This window comes from Dicentrarchus labrax, unplaced genomic scaffold, assembly GCF_905237075.1.
Source record: "Dicentrarchus labrax unplaced genomic scaffold, dlabrax2021, whole genome shotgun sequence".
Classification (NCBI taxonomy): Eukaryota; Metazoa; Chordata; class Actinopteri; family Moronidae; genus Dicentrarchus; species Dicentrarchus labrax.
Genome location: NW_026136706.1, coordinates 18,905,886 through 18,928,717, shown reverse-complemented (window position 1 = coordinate 18,928,717; position 22,832 = coordinate 18,905,886). Strand labels below are relative to the sequence as shown.

The following is a 22,832-nucleotide window of genomic DNA, read 5'->3' as shown; positions in this document are numbered from 1 at the left end:
TGGCAGCAATGTCATCGGTATTCAGTTATACATTTAGTAGGTAATTTATACCTTATGATAGCACGATGTGAAGTCGCTAGTGAGGCTACAATATAATGAGTGATTGGGGCTTCAGGCTGCAGTAACTCATCACAGTATGCTTTCTGTTTGTAACTGAATACAAATAAAAAGACAAGGTACATGTCAAAACACTTGGAAAATGGTTTAATGATGTTTACAACAAAAGAGAACTGTACATTAACAGTAAAAGATTATCTTTATATGTGTATAAAAACAAAACAAACAAAAATACAGCAGACAAATGCATCAAAATCTACTATGTATCCTGATTCACATACTTAAAACTCCTACACAATCTTTCAGTTCTATGCCGCCATGACTGGAGGCGGGTTTTTTTTTTTTTTTGTTTGTTTTTTTTTTTCCTTGTAGTCAGATCGGAGCAGTGTCCCTCAGTGTTGTTGTCCGTGATGGAAACCAGAACTCTTTACATTAGAGTCCTGGGAAGACTATTCATATCAGACTGCAGTATAAGAAAAAAGGGAAATAAAATCTAGGACACATTCCTTTAGATGAGCCCAAGCTTCCGATGTGAGTAGTAAATGTTTTACAGAATGCATTTCTTGAGATACACAGACATAATATGTACATGGTTGGTGTTTTCTCTTTTTTTTCTCCTCCAAATTTTTCTCTCTTGTTGAAAGCCATGGTCACTTGGGCTGAACTGAACTGATAAATCACACACGACACACCCAAAAACATACAAAAATACTATATCTTTAACCTACCAAGAGTAAGACAGTTCTGCAATTAGTTCCATGCTGTGACAGAAAAAAGAGATTACAACAAACAAACGAGAAACAGACGCTTTTCACGTAAGTTTTTCTCAGAAATATACCAAAATATACATCTAAGCTTTGGAATTACTGAGGCTAGGACTAAAGCCAGTGCTGGGTTTGTCTCTTAATACACATGCTGCAGGGTGGAAGGGTGAGAAAAAACAGCTCGAGAAAGACACAGGACAGAGAGATATCTTTGGTATCTGCATTTGTCAAAAGTTAAATATTTGGATTTTTGCTTTGGGATAGCGCTTGTGAGGTCCTACAACCTCACCTGGAGTAAAGCATTAAACAAAGTGTCACTGAAGCCCGTCGGCCAGAGTTCTGAGCCGGAGGGACACAGTCCATGCAGAGTGAAGGACCGTGATGCATAGTGTCACAGCTGATCAGAGTCTGTAGTGAAGAGACGATGTCAAAGGAGAGAGCCGGAGAGGAGAAAAGGGGGGAGGAAGGGGGGGGGACACAGCAGTGAGTTTTAGCGACCGCAGGATGTGTATTCCTGGAGACAACAGGGTTAATGTCCTGGGGCTATACAGTGTACGGATGATGAGGAAGAAACAGACACACTGTGAGAGGCAGGAACAGCATTTTCACCACAGTCCTTGAGAGAGTGAGTGGAGGAGGAGGAGGAGGAGAGGGAGGGGGGGGGACATCCTAGCAACAGCGCTCAAGACAGACAAACATACAGAGTCCTGAGCATGTACAGTGTGCACAGGATTAACCCTCAGTGTGTATTAACAAACATCACCCAGCTACCACCAGATTGGTTCATGTCTGTCGGAGAAGCCCGCTCAGCCCCTGTTCAAGCCCCCTTCCGATCCCCGCCCACAGGCACTGAAACCGCAGCATCGACACAACGCCGGAGTGTTTCCAGGCGGATACACATTCGCATGCAATAAAAAGCAAACTCTTTACAGGTGAATTGAGGGCTCCGGTGAGAGAGTGTGCAGCCGGGGATTTGATGCTGAGCAGTGAGGCGGGGCACGGGGCGAGAGGCGGTGTCGTTCATATACAATCAAGTGAGAAGTCTTTGGTTAATGTTGGTACCACAGGAGAGCGAGAGCGGGCTGCGACAACACACCGACAATGAGGGAAGACACGCACATACCTGTACCTGGTCAGAGTGAAAATAAAATTTAAAAAAAACTTAAAAATAAAAACAGGATTGTCAAACTTAAAGAAGTGTTCAAACATGGAGGGGTGCTCAAAAGTAACTTCTGACAGACAGTAACGGAATACAATACATTAAAATAAACTTATCTCAAGTTACAAATAACTATCTCCATCCAATGCTGATATACATCAGTGTGCAGCATAAAAACACCAAATTGTGAAGGAAAAACAGCAGACATTCATGAGTACTGGTATGTAATCTGTCTCCCCCTTGTGGTGGCATTTATCACAACCCTTCACAAAGCACAGGTACGAACGGGCTTCTCCACTGACACAAGTTTGTGTATTTTCATCTTTTTTTGTGATTTTTTTTATTTTTTTATATTTCTATTTCTTAAGTAGATTAAAGCAGGTTTCACTCAGTCTTGAGTTAGAAATGAGGTATACAACAGCTCCTTTTGCTTTACTGGTGCTCCGCACTTCCTTTGTCAATCTTAAAAACCAGCAAACCAGTGTGGTGGGCCAACATGATGCATGGCTGATCGACAAGAACATCTTGAAATCTCACAATCACGTCATGAAACTAAAACATTAAAGCCAAGCCAGCGCTAAAAAGACAGTCAGCTGAAAGTTAAGATCATTAGTAGAGATGAACCAGTCAAACCAAGACCACAAACTGTAGTTCTACCTAAAAATTTCAAAACTGGCTTGCTTAAAGGCTTTAGTTAATCAGTAGACACCCCCTCTGGACAAAAACAAAAAAAGTACTCTCATATCTCACAATTTTTTTAAAAAATCACTCTCAAACATCCACTGGAAGATGGAAAAGAAAATGCACCATAATGGTTTGCAGACTGCCCTCCCTATTCTCTCTTTTTAAACTCTCTCACACACACACACACACACACACACACACACCTACCCACCTGCTGGAATTATTAGTAAAGCTTTTCTCACAGGTATCCTCAACCTGTCTAAGTCACACCTAAAAACATAGGTAGCAACATAATCACGCTCCAAAATGCCCAAAGTACACTGTATTGTTTCAGTGAAAACAATGCACCAGGTGAGCTCAGCGCTCAGACACACACACACGCTCAGACACACACACACACACGCTCAGACACACACACACACACGCTCAGACACACACACACACACGCTCAGACACACACACACACACGCTCACACACACACACACACACACACACACACACACACACACACACACACACACACACACACACACACACACACACACACACAATGCTACAATGCTCATGTCTTCTACGTAACAATAAGGCATAAATGATAATGTTAATCTTCTTTGTCAAACTAAGAAAGCCAGTGATCTTGCCCTCTCACACTATACAAAACAATTAAAGGCATAAAGTAATATTAAAAAAAAAAAAAAAGTCAAATGATTGTTAAAGACAGCACAACAAATCAAGTCCACAACGACTCAACCAAAAACACAAAATGAAAAAAAAAAAAAAAATCTAGTAAAAGATTAAGATCAGATGCTTCAGAGTCAGGAGCGCCTGAATGGGCCCATCCTGTTGAAAAGACCTCGCAGATACACGACAGACACAGGTGTCAGCAACTCACGCGCCGCCGAGGCGTGGTCTCTGGTTTCATCACTTATTTTTTGGTCTTGACAGTTTTCAAAAAAATTGCTATTTTGCAATAATAAAAAGGAAGATTTAGGGGAGTAATTTTTTTTGAGTAAGCATGATAAACACTACATTCAGTCTTGATAACATACTGGTTCAAATATAAAATATGAATATCTTACAAGTGTTTATATATATATTTATATGTATAGAATTAAGAAAAGATCGTTTCTCTAATTCTTAAGTCTTTCCTCAGATAAATATTTCAGTAACATCCTATGGTGCCGATGGCAACTGGTTCATCTTGCTAGCACATGTTCAACTCATTAGTAACTACAAACAGCACTGGAATAGGACTGAGTCCTGTAGGCCCGTTGTGGCCTCAAAGACAGGGAAACCAGCAACATGAGCAGCCAGACACCTGCCTAGCTGCAAAGAGAAAAGGCTTTTACTTTGGCAAGAAGGATCTCAAAATAACATTTAAACCTGGAAATACCCCATAAATAGTAGTACTAGAAAATAGCAGTAGTAGGTTGTCCTTTTATGTATGGTTCATCAGTATAAACTTTGAATGGCAAGCCAGACAGTACTTATACATTCTACACTGTTCTATACACAGAAATGTCTAAAGGTGAACCTTATGTTTAAGTGCTGCTGAGGTATATTCAGTCAAAATAATTCAACGACAGGAAAGTACACAAGAGGATAATGTGGACAAATCTCACTGCTTACAGTTTCAGTGATTTCACTGTGGTAATTCATTTTGTTATTTGGAAGCAGCAGATCAATGCTACTTTATGTGGGGTTTAGTTCAATGTGTAGCACATAACAGTACTTAGCCCAACACTGTGCTGGGTTAAGATAATTTGGCAGGTTTTAAAAACTAGTCCACATACAGATTTAGGGAGCAGCACATTGTTTCATAACATGCTGGTTCAAAAATGGTGCTGAGAGGAGGTGTAGTATGTTATCTGATGATCAGATCTATGCATTTACATCGGTGCGCCCTCCAGACGGGAGGGTCTAAACCACAAACCTGATTTTCACAGGATGTAGTCATAAAGCTATAGCAAAGCATGCAGGCCCCTCAACAGCTCAACTCCACCAGGAGTTTCAGCAGCAAGTTGTTAAAGCTAAAGTTTCTGTTATCCTTTATCCAGCAGCACCAAATTGGGAATATCAGGTACTGATTGAGGTGGGAGAGGAGGGAAATAATTTGTCAGCAGAGTGGGGAGCAGAGATTGTGTGCTCGGACAGGCACAGCAACTACTGAGGAAAACCACTTTGGTTCAAGCTGTTGTTTTATGGCTGAATATTAGTACAAAACCAAAAAACAGAACCTTTCCACTTTGCTTCAGAAAAGTCCAAAACTGCTACCAAAATGGCCAAAAAAGATGAAAAAGGAAAACAGGCCATCAAATGGCTCAAAGAAAACCAGGATCAGGCACTGGGGGCAACACCCCAGTGATAAAAACCAATTCATAAAGAATAAAAAGGAAACTACTTTCTCATGCCTCAACCCACCAATCCTTCTCCTTTTGTCAGTTGTGCTGCCAATTTAAAAGTTGAGCAATGAGACACTTAAAAAAAAGAAAGAAAAGGAAATCTTTGGAAAGTGATCATCAAAATATTGCATTTCTATATTCTGTTGACAATGAAGAGAGATTCTGTACTCATAAATATATTGACTAGACTAAGCTACACCGACTACACACAGCAATTATTTTAACAAATATTTTTGGTATATCTTAAAGTACGTAAGCCAGTCAAATGACTGCAGACAAAAAAAAAAAAAAAAGACAGAATTTCATTCCTCCCAAAACAGGCAGACTGCAGCTCATCAATCCAGTTTTTTGGTACAGATACTGTGCACAAGTAGATACGACGGTACCACTATTAAAAAAGAAAAAAAGAAAACAAAAACACAATACAATAACCCCCATCTAGCCAATGCCACCATACATTATGATGACCATGCCCCCCTGACTAGTCGTCCCCAAAACAGACCGGTCAGCCACAGAGCCTCGTGGATCATGCAGTTACTGAACTCTCAGAATCTGCCTGAGCCGTAGACAACACATGCAGACGTCTAAGTTCTACCTCTGAATCCAAACATAATATACAGCTTTCCAATGGACCACCATCCAAAACAAAATCGGACACAGAGCTCTTTTTAAAGCTCTCAAAGTACTGTTTTCAGTCATTTTCTATCAGTGTCTATAATCCGAAACCAGACCGTCATTTTACAAAAGCTCGGCAGCTTCATTGCCGCCGCAGCAAAGCGTAAAAGTCAGTGTTTCCAGAAAGAGAGACTCAGAGAGACACGTCTGGTCCCTACGTCCCTTAAAGCAATGATAACCTTTATATCGGCCACTTATTACTTGTTTTTAAAGCCTTATAACCACGATTAAAAATTGATAGTTAAATCTTAACTTAATATTAGACTTACAAAGTTTTGAAAATGTCAAAAAATATAGACAGCAAAGATAAAGAAAAAAAAAGTCTCTACAATATAACTTTGATATGATTTATGTCAAGGCCTGTCCAAAAAACACAAAAGAGATAATTAAAGATGGGGTGACACACAAATCCCCATTAGTGATGATGAATATTGTGAAATTAGTAGTAAATCAGTTTAGTTTGAATGTTAAAAGAGCAAAATCCTAAAGTTTTTGGTTAGAAGTATTTCAGAGAAAATTCTGACCTGGAAATAGGAGGATATATATTTATATACAAAATGTTAAAAGCTTGATGGTGTCGAGGATATTTCTCTTCCTGGACACATGTCAAGGTTCATGAGGAGCGCAGGCCAACAACAGTGTCCATCTGGCTACTGTTTGTGGGAGAAAAAGAAACCCCAGAAACATCCAAGAATCATAAAGACAAAGACGGGAAACAAACTAAAAAAAAAAAAAAAAAGTCAACCCCAACCTCATTTGAGGCTGTTTTCTTTTTGGTGGCAGCAAAAGGATTAAATAATGATAGATACAATGGAAAGAATGTGGGGTGGTTAGTGAAGCGCAGAGCCTATATAGAAACGACCTCCCTATTCCCTACATGGTGTGATAGGAGTAGTGCACGACATAAGAAATAGGGCGTTAACTCGGGATGCAGCCTGACTGGCTTCACTGAGCCTTGGAGGCAGTGGTAATGGTCGTGGCTTGCACAGGCACAGCAGCCGAGGTGGCTTGATGATGGGCATCGGCAGTGACCTGCAGCCCCCCCGCCCCGGCCGACACCAGGCTGACGGGGTTGCTGGTGAGCACCGACAGGGTCTGGGGATTCAGGAAAAGCGGCGTGGTACCAGAGGTGTTGGCGAACAGCAGGTTACTGCCATCCAGAGACGTGATGGGGATTGTGCCGCTCGATGCCAGAGCTGTGGAGGAGATAGAAGAAGTTGGTGTATTTAGACTGTGAGCGAGCTCAAAAATGGGGATTATTACTATTTAAAAATAATAATCTAATAAATAAAAATCACAAAGACTTTTTTTTTCTCACTGTCCTGCGGGACTTTTCATCATCTAATTTTATCATCGCACAGCAAGATTAATTTTTCTATTCATAGAAGTAATTTTCTCTCACCTCATGGGCGCGGCCTGAATTATTGTGCTCTTAATATGCAAATGCATGGTAGCCTCATTAAATTTTTCCTTTCATTATACAAATTACACAAACAATGGGTTATCTTGATAAACCCATGATGGATTTTTTTTTTATCAATTTCTTTGTTAATGTTATGGTTATTAATTAACTACATGTTATTTTTGTTTACATACTCAATTTCTTTGCCTTTTTTATTTATTGTTTCAATAACTCATGTTTTCCTAATGTATCCGGTGTGGTCCGCAGACCAGGCCTCAAGGAAAGACCACGATTACTCAAACTGAAGCTGAATAACGATTTATCAGCTATTATACGCTATTTTTGTGGGGAAATAACCTTGAACTGTACTGCATTTTGTCTCCTCACTCCCTGACATGCTACCAACTATACTGACCATCAATTTGATGTATCATCAGCATTTGATGTAACCACTTCGTCATCACCACCTTTCAGCAGTACATAGAATCTGTAAGAACACTACCTGGGTATTGCTGCTACCTGGTCACTATATTCAAGTAAACATTTTGACATACAGAGCACACTATGTTCGTCTCTTTAAAGACAAACAAGGTTGAAATTCCCATCTCCAAACCATGCAACCTATAAAGTTGGGTATGTATTGTGTGTATTACATATTGTCTCACATTAGAAAATACTTGCACAGTAAATGTTTATTATGTTGTCATGACATTGGTACACACCTTGGATGGTAGCCAGGGTGCTGTTACTCATGAGGGCAGGACTCAGCGCACTGCCAAGGCCACCAGGAGTCAGACTGAGCAGGGCCCCCCTGGACACACAGACACAAGCAAGATCATTTAGATCAATAGAGAGGACACCATTGAGGGAACGCCACAGAAGTAACAATCAGAGGCCTAAACAACATGACCAGTACTAACCCTGAAGCAAACTGGGAGGAAGCCATCAGTCCAGGGTTGAGCCCTGCAGCAGCAGCAGCCATAGCAGCAAAGCTGGCACTGGTGGGTAACTGGGCAGCACTCTGCAGCGCTGCAGAAAACCCTGGAGCCGCCACCATCACCTGACCCGTCCCTAAAGTGGTAGCTATGGATGTCGGGGCCTGGGTGACGATGGTTTGCGCATGAGTGCCAATCTTGTTCTCTGTGGTTGTGGAATGAATCGTTGGCGACGGGCTTAAAGATGGAGAGCTGGTTGCTGTAGTAACCATAGGGGCGGTGGATATGACGGATGCTGTGTTTGTGGCGCCAACCGTCGTGCCTTTGAGGAAGGGAGGGCAGAAATAGAAGAAAGGAGAAGTTCCCTTCGAATCTATTATGCATGATTAGATACACACTTCCATTAAGTAAAAGACACGTCAAGCCCAACCGTACTCACCTGTGAAAGACAAACTGGAGACGCTGGTGCTGGTGAGAGGCATCACTGCATTTACAGTCAGAGTGGTGGGCGTGTTAATAGTTGGACTGCTCACAAGGCTTGCTGTGCTGGCCACCTTGGGAACAGAATAAGAAGGATTAAATGAGCAGAGTGTCATTTAGCTGCATTTACAAAGAAATACAATTAAACCTTTCTGGAATTGTATCTAATTCCAGAAACTTCTGCGTGGCCCCGAGCTCCCTCGGTCTTGAACCCCTAATAAACCCTGAACAATCACTTAAGTGTGTCCATCCTTACCAAAGGACTACTGGGGGTAAAGATGGTTTTGATGGAGGTGTTGCCTCCTCCACTGCTGCCACTGCTGGGGGGGTTAATCCTCTTCTCTTTCTGCCGGCGATTGCAGAACCAGACCCGAATTACCTCCTTCTCCATGTTGAGCTGGTCAGCAATCATGGTGATCTCTTCAGAGGTAGGTTTTTGGTTCTGCTTGAAGAGGGCAAAAAAGCCAGGGATTCCCTGTGAGCACTGAGACTGTTCTCTCGTGTAATTCTGCTGCTAGATAACGTCTATTAAAAAATGTATAACAGTGTAATGTATAGACATTTTACTAATTAAACATTAAACACGCAAAAACTTAATTTCCCTCCTGAGGTCCAAATGTTTAACTTCAGTTTCTCACCTCCAGAAAGCTCTTTTCTAAGGCCACTCGGATGTTGGTCTCAATACTAGTCCTCTTCTTCCGTCTGCGGTTGATCCCCTCTATGCCCATGCCCGGGGAGCCCAGGGCACTGGGGCTGGACAGAGCCTGGTCAGATGTCAGGTTCTCTGCACAAACAGCACCGACACAAAGGACAGGAAGGGAGGTAAAGACAAGGTATTGTAATGATACACACGCTGCCCTTTGCCCGTTACACGATGTGAGGAAAACGAAGATTAAATATGCATAGTGATCAAAGCGTTCTCATTCCATGTCCTTCTGTATCGCTCATTCAGGTGGGTTCAGGGACAAACCTGCATCATTAAGCCACTTCTCCAGCAATGGCTTGAGTTTGCACATGTTCTTAAAGCTCAGGTTCAAGGCCTCAAAGCGAGAGATGGTAGTTTGACTGAAGTCGTTTCCATACAGCTTCCCCATGGCCAGGCCAACATCCCCCTGGTGAGAGAGAGAGAGAGAGAGAGAGAGAGAGAGAGAGAGAGAGAGAGAGAGAGAGAGAGAGAGAGAGAGAGAGAGAGAGAGAGAGAGAGAGAGAGAGAGAGAGAGAGAGAGAGAGATGAAGTGTGATTCATTTTACTCACCTATAATACAAGTTCATTATTCCTACATGCACTAGGAATTTGAGTATGAGGATAGCCACAGATGATCATTTGCAAAATATGTGAAATTGCTAATGTGTTCAGTCTTGAACACGTACCTGTGTGAAGCCCAGTTTGATACGCCTCTGTTTGAAGGTCTTGGCAAACTGTTCCAGTTCCTCCAGATCACTAGGCTCCTCCAGAGTGGGAGTATCCAACCGTTTGGGTTGTGTCTGACTGTGGGACTGATTAGGTGTGGCTGCTGTTGTGCGGGTTGGTGTTGCAGGCTGTAGTTGTAACAGCAAAATTGTTATTAAGGTTAAGAGTCAGCGAAGGAAAACTGCAGAAGAGTTTAAATTAGTAGGAATAAAATGCAAATGTAGAAACGTTGGCTTTGTGATGTGAATGCCTGGATTACAGCTGGAAAAGAAACACATTTTTTAGGGTTTAATTAGAAGAGGTGCTCGCATCATTACCAACCTGAGGTGCAAGGGTGATGCTTGGTTGAGTCGGCAGGAGGTTAGCTTGGCTTTGAGGTAGTGTAGTTAGAAGACTCTGGGCTTGCAATATACCTACAGAGGGGAACACATGGGAGTTAAGGTAGAAAAGAATGCTTCTATAACAATCAAATGCCTGGAATATATCTCTTTTCTTAGCGCAAATCAAACACTACTAAGTGTTTTACTTACTCTGTTGGGCCTGCGGTGTCTGTGAGATGATGAACTGAGGCTGCAGCTGTGTGGCGATCGGGTGGCCAGGCTGCACCAGAACAAACTGAGGCAGACTTAAATTCTGCTGCTGTAGCTGCTGCAACAAAGGACATTTTCACTGTAATCACGTAGAGAAATTAGCTCTTCATAAACATACAACAGACTACATTACATCTCCACAGCATCGAGACTATAAATGCATACTAACATAACATACTACACTTTTTTTTTTATGTCAGACTATACCAATAATGTCTGTTTTATTCTAACAAACAGGGCATATCAATCAAGCCAGAGGTGAATTTGTATTGTTAGTTATTTGCAGGAACATAATTAAACACTGCTGTATATATATTCATGTTATTATTATTTATTTCATTGAAAAACAATCTTCAGGTACTCTGCTGTCATAACTAAAGCTATAACCTGATAGTCAGCACTGGTATTTTTGTAAAAGTTAATAGTTAATCTAGTCTGAAACCAAACATGACTTATTTATTACATTTCCATATTATCCACATTTCAGCCTCATTTGCCTCCAGACAGACAGTCTGTAGCGGATTCAAGTGGTAAAAAAGTCATATGTTGATCTCCAACAGACTCAACATATGTATTCTCTGTTTGAACCTTTATTCAAATAAGATAGGGTATGTTCATAAATGCAGTTTGATCCTGATAAAAATGTGTTCACACAAACTAAACTAACCCTGGGTATTTGACTAAAAAAAACTATTCAAATCCCTTATTTGACATTAATAAAAACCAAACTGTCACGATTTAGGTTTAAAAGAAGAATGATAACTGGGCAATAGCTAGATTTTATTAATTACTATAATACAGAGTGTTTTCAGATTTTGCCTTCTCATGGGGTTTCTTATTAAAGCTGAAATATACTGCTTTGGAAACTATCTGTGGAAATCATTCCAATAAAACAGAATTTAAGTATCTAAATTATACAGTCAGAGTTTGTTAAAATAATCTTTAAGGACTTTAAGGACCAGAAACCCTGGTGCATGGGTGATTGTGCCTTACAGGGGCGATCTGGATGGGCTGTGACAGGGGCAACTGGGTAATGGGTGTGGCTGCGGAGGCTGAGATGCTGGCCCCAGTGGTGCTGTTCTGCTGGTTGGCTGAATGCTGCACGGCTGCAGCCAGAAGCTGAGCTTGGGCCTGCTGGATCAACATCTGCTGCTGCGCTGGGGTCAGGGTCAACTGTAAAACCAAGAGACAGAAACAGAAACATACATAACGATGGCCAGACAGAGAGACAGAGGAACACAGTAGTGATAGGTCAGACAGAGGGGGGGGGAGATAAACACAGATAAAGTAAGTAACATTTTAACAAATCAGTTCATAGACATTGGATGGGTTAGTGTTTGTCACGATACTTGAGTTTTGACTTTGATACACGTGGAAAGTTTAATATAGAACTAAACGATTACTACTAAACGTGTGTTCAATTCATCCCTGCCTTGCTCCAGTTTTATCGACAGCAGGGGGACTGCACTGTTTGATGCTGTTGCCAACAGTTGTTTAAATGGCTGCTCCACTCATGTCACGTCATGAACTATACCGCAGCTCTGTCTAGTCCAATTTCTCCTTTATTTTACTCTTCCCACTTCCACTGTGGCAAACAATACTGAAGTGGATTCAGCATAATACTGAATACATTAGGTGAAAGTACTGAATGTTTATTGACATTTTTCTGTTGAATTTAATTATTCACGAAGGTATCAAAGTACTATTGAAACTTTTGTTATCGTGGAAACACTACTGAGCCCATACAGGCAAATGGAGAGACGACTCATGCAGTTGAGCCAGGCACAAGTGCAAATGAGCATGTTGATGTCATGTTCAAACTCAAATCCACATGCACAGTAAACATTCACTCCCGCATAGCACAGCAGCAGCCGCATTCAACCCGGCCGGTCTTTGCGACTACAGTATGGCCTCAGGGAGAACATAGATGGATATGAAAGGTGTCATGTGGTTGGCCTGACGGTGAGTGTACAGACACATCAAGGCTATGTCCAAACACATCCCTCCGTGGAAGAATTTGGACATAGCCTAAGAACCACTGGGATGAACAGACACACAGGCAGAGGAGACACCAGCCTTAGCCACAGAATCAGGGCAAGCGATCATTTCATCACACAATCTTTCAGCCAAGATTGATCGTGTTGAGGTGTCGACCCAGATGCATGACTACGACTAGGTTTTAACTCAAAGCAATGAGGCAACAGGCCACTTACTCCAGCAATCTGTCCCCCGGCCAACATTAGCTGGGTTTGAGGCAATACGCTCTGCTGGACGGAGGTCGGAAGAGCGCTCGAGTCTTCCGACTTAGACTAGTGGAGGTGAAGCAAAGAGGGGGTCTTAGAGGAAATCTTCCTACAGGCATTGTTGACACAGCATAAGGTAGGCCTGGTCAAATAAGTCTCTTAATTTAACGACATAGTTGTCATTAAAATAACAAGATTCTAAATGTTTTAATTGAGAGCAAATAATCTAATTCAGACAAAAACAGTCAAAAAACATGGCACTAAAAACAGTTAAAAATCAAATTTCTGTGCTACCTGAGTGGCTTTCTGAGAATGAGCCTTTAGTCTTTGAGCAGGGAGAGGAATTTGTATTAAAAAGGAAGTGAGAAAGTGGGTTTTTAAAATGTGCTGCAGCCTTCAGAGACAAGGAAAGCGAATGGGAAGGGAGGGGAGAGTTGAGATGCTAATTAAAATAACTGTTATGCAGTGCATGTAAATTCTGCATAGATTTGCATATTCTCGGCCATCTGTTTCCGAGCAACCGCAGAGCAGCTAATTAGCATACAGGGTTGATTAATCTGCCTTGTTGCCAGGCGACACAAGGAGAGCCTGGCTCATTTAAATGAACTCTTTTCGGCTCGTGCATGTGTGAGTGCAGATGAGCATACCTCTGTTCAAACTTCACACCTTATTTTTATCGTGACAATTCACTACACCACAAAATTATCTGTTAAACATCTGCTCCCTCCACAAAAATAGGACAACAAAAAGTTACTTGAGGTAAAGTGTGTGATAGTGCGCATCATGTGTTGTATTACCTGTTGGAGGAGGGCTTGTGCATGTGCATTAGTGATTGCACTTGTGGTGGGCACCGTGTGCCTCTGAAAGTCCAATCCATTGATTTGGATCCCTGAGGACAGAAATACAGTTCATGAAACATGCTGTTAAAGGAGTTCAAAGATGTTTCTTGTTGTGGTTTAAGTGGCCACATAATCTACACTGTTCTTAACCAATAACAACATGGAAGCCGTTATTGGTTTAACACAAAAATGAGGAACACAATACACTAGAAGCACACAGTGAACCTGTAGCAGTATACAAACTGTTTCCAGGTGCAAGGAAAACTGAATATGACTAAAAACATGTTTTTAAGAGTGACAGCATATGTAACTGTAATGATGATCCAAAGTCATTACACAGCTGCATGAATAGGTCCGCATGCAGGCTGGTGAATCATCACTGAATTAAATATTAACACTGTGAGCTGGTACGTAAATTGGAAGCACACATTAATGTTTACTTAATTCGTCATTACACAATAAGAATATAAAGTTGAGCGCCAAATCTACAATGTTCACCCTGAGTTGGATAATTTATATCACAGAATCACTGAAGCACTGAGACAGAGCAAATTACTGTGATATTCAATAGGCACAAGTGAGGGAAACTGCTCTGTGAGGTAAACACTTCATTTGACAAAGAGGACTGCTCACAAGGATTTTGGAAAGCTGCCATGTCTTCTTTTAAATTAGTCAATAATACAGAAGGTGGACAGTAGTGACCCTTTTCTGATTTGTGCTGCAAAAATGTTCATTTTGGCTATGAATTTCAGACCTGTTGAATGAGGAGGTAAAGCTCAGCACATCCTAATTTCATCCCAGTAAAGGAAAAAGAAAAAAAAAAAAAGAGAAACAAAATGCTGGAGGTCACTCACCGGTGTTCCCGTCACCACTTTCCATTGCACATTTAGTAGTTTCTGACTGATTATTCACTTTAGAATCTGGAAGAGCCAGACAGAGACAGATAGTGAGACAAACTCACACCCACTGCCGATAGAAAAAACAACCCTGTCTCAATGATAAGAGAAATGCTCTCACTTTTGTCACCTGAGTATATCCCATAATTGGATGATATTCCTGCAACAACATTTCAGTCACATTCACCATTCAAAGCGGCAAACAACACAACAGAGAAAAATGAGTCACCAACACTGCGTTTACAGTCACAGGCTAGAAGACAGAAGGATATACTAACTGATGTCACATTAATACAATTAATTCTTATAAGTAATATTTAAATGCAAAGTGTGCCAGACCACACAGCGACACCTTTTTCACACAAGGACGCCGAACAACAACAACAACAAAACCCAGCTGAGCTCCATCGCAACCTCATCAAAAACTCACCCGCTCTTGCTCCACCTGTGTGTTCCAGCATGGTTGCAGAACCTATCATGGAAAATTGCCTTTGCCGGGCTAACCCACGACAGGGTGTCCGGCACTCTGTACCTCCTCCCACTCCTCCCTCTCTTCACTCTCCACTGGTCAGCAGCGAGCAGGGTTCAATACAACCAGAGCTACACGCAGACACAGTGGCACTGTCCACAGCACGGTTCACTGAACAACACTGGGATACGCACACTGGGAAAGCCAACAGGGTTTACGCAAACAGCTCTCCTTCCCTCTCTCCCTGCACTCTTTTCTTTTCTTATAGCTCTGCCCCTCTCTCTCTTACAGTGCCTACTTTGCACTCGCTCTCCCTTTCTCCCACCCTCCTTCTCTCTCCCTCTCTCTCTTGTGCCAAGATTGTCTGTACTTCTGAAAAAGTTCAACCTCTCCCTCTCTTGCTGGAATGAAACAAACGACAAGTGCAGCTGGCGGCCTCCTCCAACTCGGCTCCCCTCCCTCCAACTCTATAATGAAGCATAATCAGTATTCAGCTGATTAAAGCCGTATGCAAATCTGCCCCTGCCTCGTTAGCAATGCAAGGCTTTGAAGTCCTGCGAGCGACGCATTTCACACCGGGCTCTGAAAGCTTTCTGCATAATTTAAACCCCTATAAATATTTATCAGCTCATTAGCATATTAATTGGATGGCTTTTGGAGGACGATAAAAAACAGGGGAATAAGGACGACACAGAGAAGGGAAAAAAAGTGCTCAAACTAGCACTTGGCACAGCAGAGGGAGGGGAGGCAGCAGCACAAGACCAATTATTGTGCGAATGCACGGCTAAAAAGTAATTAGCTAAGAGCAGGTAAAGGGCTGAAGATATCCCAGAATGCAGTGTGAGGCCTGTCGGCGGTGGTCTGGGCATGTTAGCAAGGCGGACTGCATTAATAGAACGTCTAAGACTGCTCGTTCGGAGTATCTCCAGGAGTCGCGGAGACCGGGACTAACTGCTAAAAAGGGAGGGGGGGTTTGGGGGTCTTGAGTATGAGTGGGTGGGGGACTCGCTCAATCGGAAATAAATAACTCCACATTAATCCACCACAAGCCTGTCATTACTGCTAGACCCCCTGTGGCTAAAGCATTCCACAGCGAGCGACTACAGAGAGTGGGTGGCGGGCTGTTGCTGTCTATGTTTATGAAGTGTTTGGGGATTAGCATATTTAGATTAGCTTTACATTCCATTAGTATTTCATTTTGGAGCCCTTTTAAATTCATTTTCAGCGTGCTCCAAGAGTTAATACATCAGGGAAACAGCCCAGCTACGGCGCTACACAGGTGTCCAGTGAATCAGAATGACTGGGCTGGAATGTGTGGCTGTATTGTGGTCTACAGGGGAAGGGGGCTTAACAACCAAATCCACAACAACTGCTCCTGGCTGAAGCTCTAATCAACTTCTTCACATATCTCCTGCCTGACGCAAGGCATTTACATACTAGTTGACCAAATCAAACAATGTCAAGAGGGCACGGTGGCCGGGTACAGACTGAAAAACAAACAGACCAGTTCAGCAGTGGGATGAGGACAGAGAACCAGTGGTTCCCAAACTTTTATGAGCCCAGAAATAAACCTCATCACTGCTCATCATCAATGTGTTCATTAGAACTAACTATGAACAGGGTGTTGTTTAACATTATTTAATAAGGCTGTAACTAAAAGGTAGTTTTGTAGTTCATTCTGACCTGACTACCTTATTCATTGATGCAGTTTTCTAAAAGCTCTGCACTAAAGTGATCGAGCAGTCTGCCAATTATTTTCTTGATTAATAGATTAATTGTTTGATCTACAATGTATAAAAAAATATCTACTTAAGTTACGGGTGACTGTTTGTTTCATCCATCCAACAGCCTAAAAACAAAAAGGTATTGAGTTTACAATCACAATTCAGAGGCTAAAAACAATGAACATTTGGTATTTTTGCTAGAAAAATGTAAAAGACAACAGCAGTCTCAACAATAACTGAACACTGCATTATATTATTACACTGTATTATCCTCCATACCACTCTCCACTGTTGATCTCCTCAAACAACACAGTGTTTAGTTAAACTCCAGCCCACTGTTTACCGAGAAGGCCATTAAGATAGATGCAGATGCCACACTAGAGTAAGAAATCTGGAAGGGGTCCGTCTTTCTGACCTCTTGAACAATCACACCGTGCAACCAAATGAGAAAACAAAAGAGAAGTGAATGCAAAACCAGTTATCTGCAGTGCACTTCAACACATGTACAGTTACATGGTTGAATGGTTTGCAAAACCCTGCAGTGGAACAATGCATTATACAAATATCCTGCGAAGAGAATTTTAAATAGGTATCTCATTAGTACTGTAATATGGGAAGGCTGGATGAATACTGCAGAGCCGTTAATGTGAGCTGAGAGATTCAACATGAGACAGAGCAAAACTTAATTAGCACATCCACATTCTGCCCTACTGTCTATATTCTTCGCCTTAAACACTGAATACGTCAAGACCACTTTTCCAAATGTGGACCAGTCTGAGCACTAAGCAGATTTTGGAGCGGTCAGGATGTATGGTCACGACATATAATCTTTCAATTTGAGGGAATTAAAGAGCAAACAACCTAAAGCTTCCCGGTTCCATGCAGAATCAACGTGAATATCCAAACAGTTTCAACTAGCTTTTAATACTTGTCAACCTATAAAACCAACACAATCTGACAACAGACAGTACACACCCAAACTCACAAATGAACAAATTAGATGATGCAGTGTAATCTAATGAACAGTAATGGGGCTAACACCAGTATAAGCTACTGTGGTATCTCTTGGGTGGTCATTAGACAACTGTCTATATAGGCTAGGTGGAAAACTCAATTTAACTAAATAAAAGTGAGGTTTCTATCTAGGGGGTGGCAAGTAACAATATTTAATGAGTAGGAATATAAATTCACCACCTAGGAAGCTGATATTAGCATTAACTGCTGGTTATTCATGTGATGTGTATTTCTCTTTCTTGTTGTAGAAAAATATGGCACCTTTTCCCCCAGATTTTACTAGGACTGTGAATAGCTCTCCCGCTGTTGCCTCGTCTATTTAAAGAAGGCCCCTTATTTGTTTAGAAGGAATATCTTCTTGCTAAGGCCTCTTTATCACAACATAGGTTTAAAGAATGTTTGAGACGGTCTGTAACATAAAAACCTTTCATGAAATCCTGGAAAATGTTTAACGAGTGGTCTTAATAGTGGCAGGCACATGAGAGTCATCAGGGACAACGTGGCAATGTTGCTTGGTAAATGCAACAACTTGTAAGTCATCCACCGCTCATAAGCTCCTCTGTGTCTACTTTTCCTGAAAAGCCCCCATTTTGTAGATTTTCTTCTGGTACCTATAGGAATTTCCCAAAACATGTTAGCTTATATAGCCGGATATAACATGACAGGTAAGTATGCTGTACCTTGCTAAATTCTTAAGAAGAGCTTCTTGCTTTGCATTGTTGAGCCATGAATTGCTCACCTTCCTACAGGTTACTAGAAACAAGTAGTTATCTGTTGTGAGCACAGCACAGAGCTCTGATTAGTTATGATTTTCTTCTTCCACAGTGAAAAGGCTTGTCTGACTGGAGCCTTCATGGAGGCCTTCTCAATACTTTGAGATGGCATGTCCTGAATTTATTACGGCGAATGATGCATTATTCATAACAACTGTGTTTACATCAATGAATATTCATGATGAAACTACAAGGCTGGAATGAGGGTGGAACTGTAAAACTAATTAAATGAGAAAAGTAGTCTAAGTACGAGGATGACAGAATTATTTCTCATCTGTTCTTTAAGGAGCCCAGTTTAATAAGTTAATTATATATTTTTAGAGTAACTGAGCCTTTTTTCCGGACAGTGGATGTCACTTCACAAAATGCAAAACAAACCGTTTTTTTTCTTGGCTTGCCTTAAAATAAATGATAAAATTTACTATGATAACTGTCTTGCAATATATCACATTTCACAAAATTGCCTGTAATGTGATATCAAGGTTACGCTGTGATTCTTTTCAAAACAATGCAGGCAGGGTATGAATTTGTATGTACTGGTACAACAAAGAACACAATCTAAATCACTATTTGGGCCGAGACATGAAGCTGAATTTTATTATTTAAACAACCCAAACAAAGAAACTACAGTACAGCTGACCTGAATGTTTCAAAACTTCTACCATTGCCATGATAAATGACATCAAAGTCAGTATTTGGATGCTGTGGGTTTTGTTTTATAGGACAAAGCTTTAAATATTTGTCTTTTTCACTGTAACCCAAAAATGTTTTTACAGAACAGCCCTATTGAATTCAATATCCTGTTCTGACTTGCAAAGATATGCATGTAGTCTATAGCATTTAAGCCCTAAACTGCCAATAATTCAACACACTATGCACTGCAGCAATAATCTGATAATGTAAACACACCTGAGCCATCACACAGGTATTGAGATGATAGCACGCACACATTGTTTTAGCCTTCTGTGTCAAAAAGTAAAAGATCCCCGAGATAACAAACCGTCCTATGTAGTTTTAACTAAAAACACACATTCATACTCTGGATTGGTTCCTTTAAAACAAACTTATCTGCACGGTATTAAAATAAATAGTGCCATCAAGCTGTGTCTTGCCCATGAAACCGGCAGAGTGAATAGTAAGAATGTCCTGCCTGTTATTATTGTGGCCTTCCGGAAGTGGGCCTCACCACCCCTCCCTGTACCGGGGGGTATACACAGGTACAATCTTTGTATTCAGCAGACACAGGCTGGGCTAAAACTCAGACAAACACTTGGGACACGACAGATACCTTAAAAAAAAAAAAACTGATCAGCCCGGAGCAATAAAAAAAGTTATAGAGATGAATTAAATATTCTAATGAGGTGGATAAACAGCTCGCCAGCCTTTTCCAGACTACTCCCACTTTCAACCACAAAAAGTGATCCGAACAACTTCAATAAAACTGTAGTTTCAAACAGCTTACAACCTCTAAAACTACCACCGACCACCACCGACCCCGACTCGTGCTTCAGATGAATCTAATTACCGCCACCGTAAAGTTCACGTTAGCCCTCAAACGACAGGACCAAGTTAGAGGAGGTGTTAGCCAGTTAGCCACAACAACAACACCACCACCACCACACAGACGCTTTATAATTGAATACTCTGGGGGTCTTTACTGTCACTGTGGTCGTACGGTGTTGTGTGGACATGCGGCCCCATTGTGCGGCGCAGGACGAGCTCCAGCGTCCCGTCGGCCGGTGGATTGTGCTGAAGTCCGCACTCTGGTTGAGGCAGGCCCGCATGAATAACACAACAGGCTGCTGTGGCTCCACTGCGCCGAGCACAAAGAGGAGAAAACGCTGTGCTATAAAAACCACCGAGCCGATATCGAGACTGCTTCACCGAACACACGCGTTACATTGAGATTTATCCTCCTCCGACAGAAAACAAACAAACACAGCCACTGCCCAGCTCGACAAGAAAAAAAATGAATATGCAAACCTCTTTCAAAAGCTTCACGCCTGTGTGTGTGTGTGTGTGTTTGTGTGTGTGTGTGTGTGTGTGTGTGTGTGTGCGCGCATCAACACAAAGCCGAGCGTTAGCCAACCAGCTAACGTTAGCCTGCTAGCGTCCCCATTTTCAATCAAACCGCGTTAGTGAAATGTGTAAATGTGCCACATATGAACCAGAGTCACGTCGGAGATTACTAATAAAATATGCTAAATTGTATTTGTCGACAGAGGTATGAATATGTAGCGGCGTACAGCCGTCTAATCACACAAAGGGGGGAGGCATGTTTCCATGTAATTTGCCGTCGCACTGCAATAGCTCGTTTCCTCCTCTGTCAAAGTACAGTTGGCTAGCTGTGTGTAACCCACGGCAACGCTGGATATCATCCACATCTGTGGGTCCGTCTGTCTTTCTGCTCGGTTCCGTGTATCAAACATTGTGAGTAACACAGTTTGAATATGAGTATGAATATGTAAAATGCTGTAATCATTACCTGGTCCTGAACTCTCATCTTGACTCGCTGCTCCTCCGTCCGCCATTTTGAATATTTAACCCGAAATCCCAGCCCTGAGCCTGCCAGTGCTACACACACACACACACACACACACACACACACACACACACACACACACACACACACACACACACACACACACACACACACACAGGACCTGGGTAAAGTGTGGAGAGGAGTGTGAGCGCCGTGTTGTTTATCTGTGTATATTATTTACATACTTAAATAATCATCTAGTTTTTCTCGCTCTGTGAATTTGGGCGGATCTGATCCGGTGTGCAGGTACAGTGACACTACAGCCCCGCCAAATACTTTATTAACCCCCCCAACGGGCAAATGTGGTGGAGAGATGAGCTGCCACGTAGCGGCGCTCCGGGGGCAGGTAGGGGGTTAGGTGTCTTGCTCAAGGGGACCTCGGCAGTGCACAGGAGGCGGGGCTGGTGCATTGTGGTCCGTGCTGGACTTGAACCTGCGACCCTGCAGTCCCTACAGACTGAGCTCCTGCAGTGTCTTATGGAGAATGCTGTTAATGGACCCTGACACAGTGAGTCTGTGGTCAGGTAAAGACTAATATAGTCAAAAGGGACAAATCTGCCTCTCATTGTGTACAACAATAATAATATTTAGAGGGTAAAAAACTAGAAAGTGTCAATATCAACATCATCTTTATGAGTATTGTGATTATACATACAAATAATACAATAGGATGTATAAAAGCTGACTGGGGTTTTATTTGTGGCTGTAATTCTACACGCAGACAAATGTTGCCCATGTCTGTCTGAACATTTTTATTAGATTTAAATAAGATTTATAGAAGTTTTTTAAATCATATACAAAACTTGCAGTGAATGAAGGTATATTTTATTTTATTTTATGATGGAATTTGTAATTTCTGGTACTTTTACCGTATTTATTTTGTATTATTTGTTACTTTCCATATTAATGAGGTCCATACTCAGCAGTAGTTGCACAGAAACTATGTATTATCTTTACTGTATTTTTTACATCCATCTTCAATACAAATTATCAGATGTGTTGTTGACCTATAAGGCTGACCAAAGAAAGGAAATGTCACTTCTCTAATATGTAGGGATGTGAAGTAGGGACATATTTTCCTTTATCTCAGCCACTTCTTGCACATTGATGTGCTCTTAATACCAAGATAACCCGTTAGATTACATCCTCCATTCACTCACCCAGTGTGCAGATTAATTAAATCATATGAACCTTCGTAAATAACCTTGCCACTTGTTTTTTTTTTGCAGTTTTATTGCAAATAACAAGCTGATCATTTCACAAAATGAAAGATTAAAAAAAAGTAAGTAGACCTTGAGTAACATTTTTTTCTGAGGCCAACGATGAACCTTAAAGCTCAACATGTCTTCATGAGTTTTGAACACATTTGAAAACAGTTTTAATGCCGCCTGAATGATTTGTGTATAAATACTAAATGTTTTATGGCACTTTAAGGATTTGTTCATATGAGTTTGCTTTGCTACAGCGTGTTATTATTTAACTGTATATACACCAGTTATGGATGCTTCATAGGTGAGGTGATAATTGTTAATAAATACAGTAGCAAGTAAAATAAATCATGTAATAAATAATAAAATATATTCTTATATCTGCTTAAAACTACCTACATTGTAGTAAGTGTTTATAAATCTGTAAAAAGGAGGGTTAAAGTAAAGTTGCGTACACATCCCAGTGAACATAAGCCTGCATTCATTCTAGTAAATTACAATTATAATGCAAGACAGTATTTTGAAATCAATCTGCCCTTCAGCTGCACTGCCCTGCAATGAGAG

General features: G+C 41.4%; 1 protein-coding gene across 21 annotated transcripts; it reads right to left on the bottom strand.

Moving 5' to 3' along the window:
- Positions 1–187: 187 nt before the first annotated feature.
- pou2f1b (POU class 2 homeobox 1b) lies at positions 188–21,075 on the bottom strand. 21 transcript variants are annotated; one of them, XM_051404926.1, is made up of 16 exons: positions 14,969–20,495; positions 14,660–14,698; positions 14,497–14,562; positions 13,601–13,692; positions 12,774–12,869; positions 11,554–11,733; positions 10,501–10,618; positions 10,292–10,383; positions 9,931–10,098; positions 9,530–9,671; positions 9,198–9,343; positions 8,816–9,004; positions 8,519–8,633; positions 8,065–8,452; positions 7,867–7,955; positions 188–6,938 (listed from the first exon to the last, which is right to left on the bottom strand). In XM_051404926.1, exons 1-16 carry the CDS (start codon positions 15,015–15,017, stop codon positions 6,688–6,690), a joined length of 2,220 nt encoding a protein of 739 aa, XP_051260886.1. In that variant the 5' UTR covers positions 15,018–20,495; the 3' UTR covers positions 188–6,687. The 21 variants fall into 21 exon arrangements, with proteins under 21 accessions (XP_051260886.1, XP_051260887.1, XP_051260883.1 ...); XM_051404927.1 differs by having other exon boundaries at positions 8,816–9,001; XM_051404923.1 differs by having other exon boundaries at positions 9,198–9,353; positions 9,531–9,671.
- Positions 21,076–22,832: the final 1,757 nt, after the last annotated feature.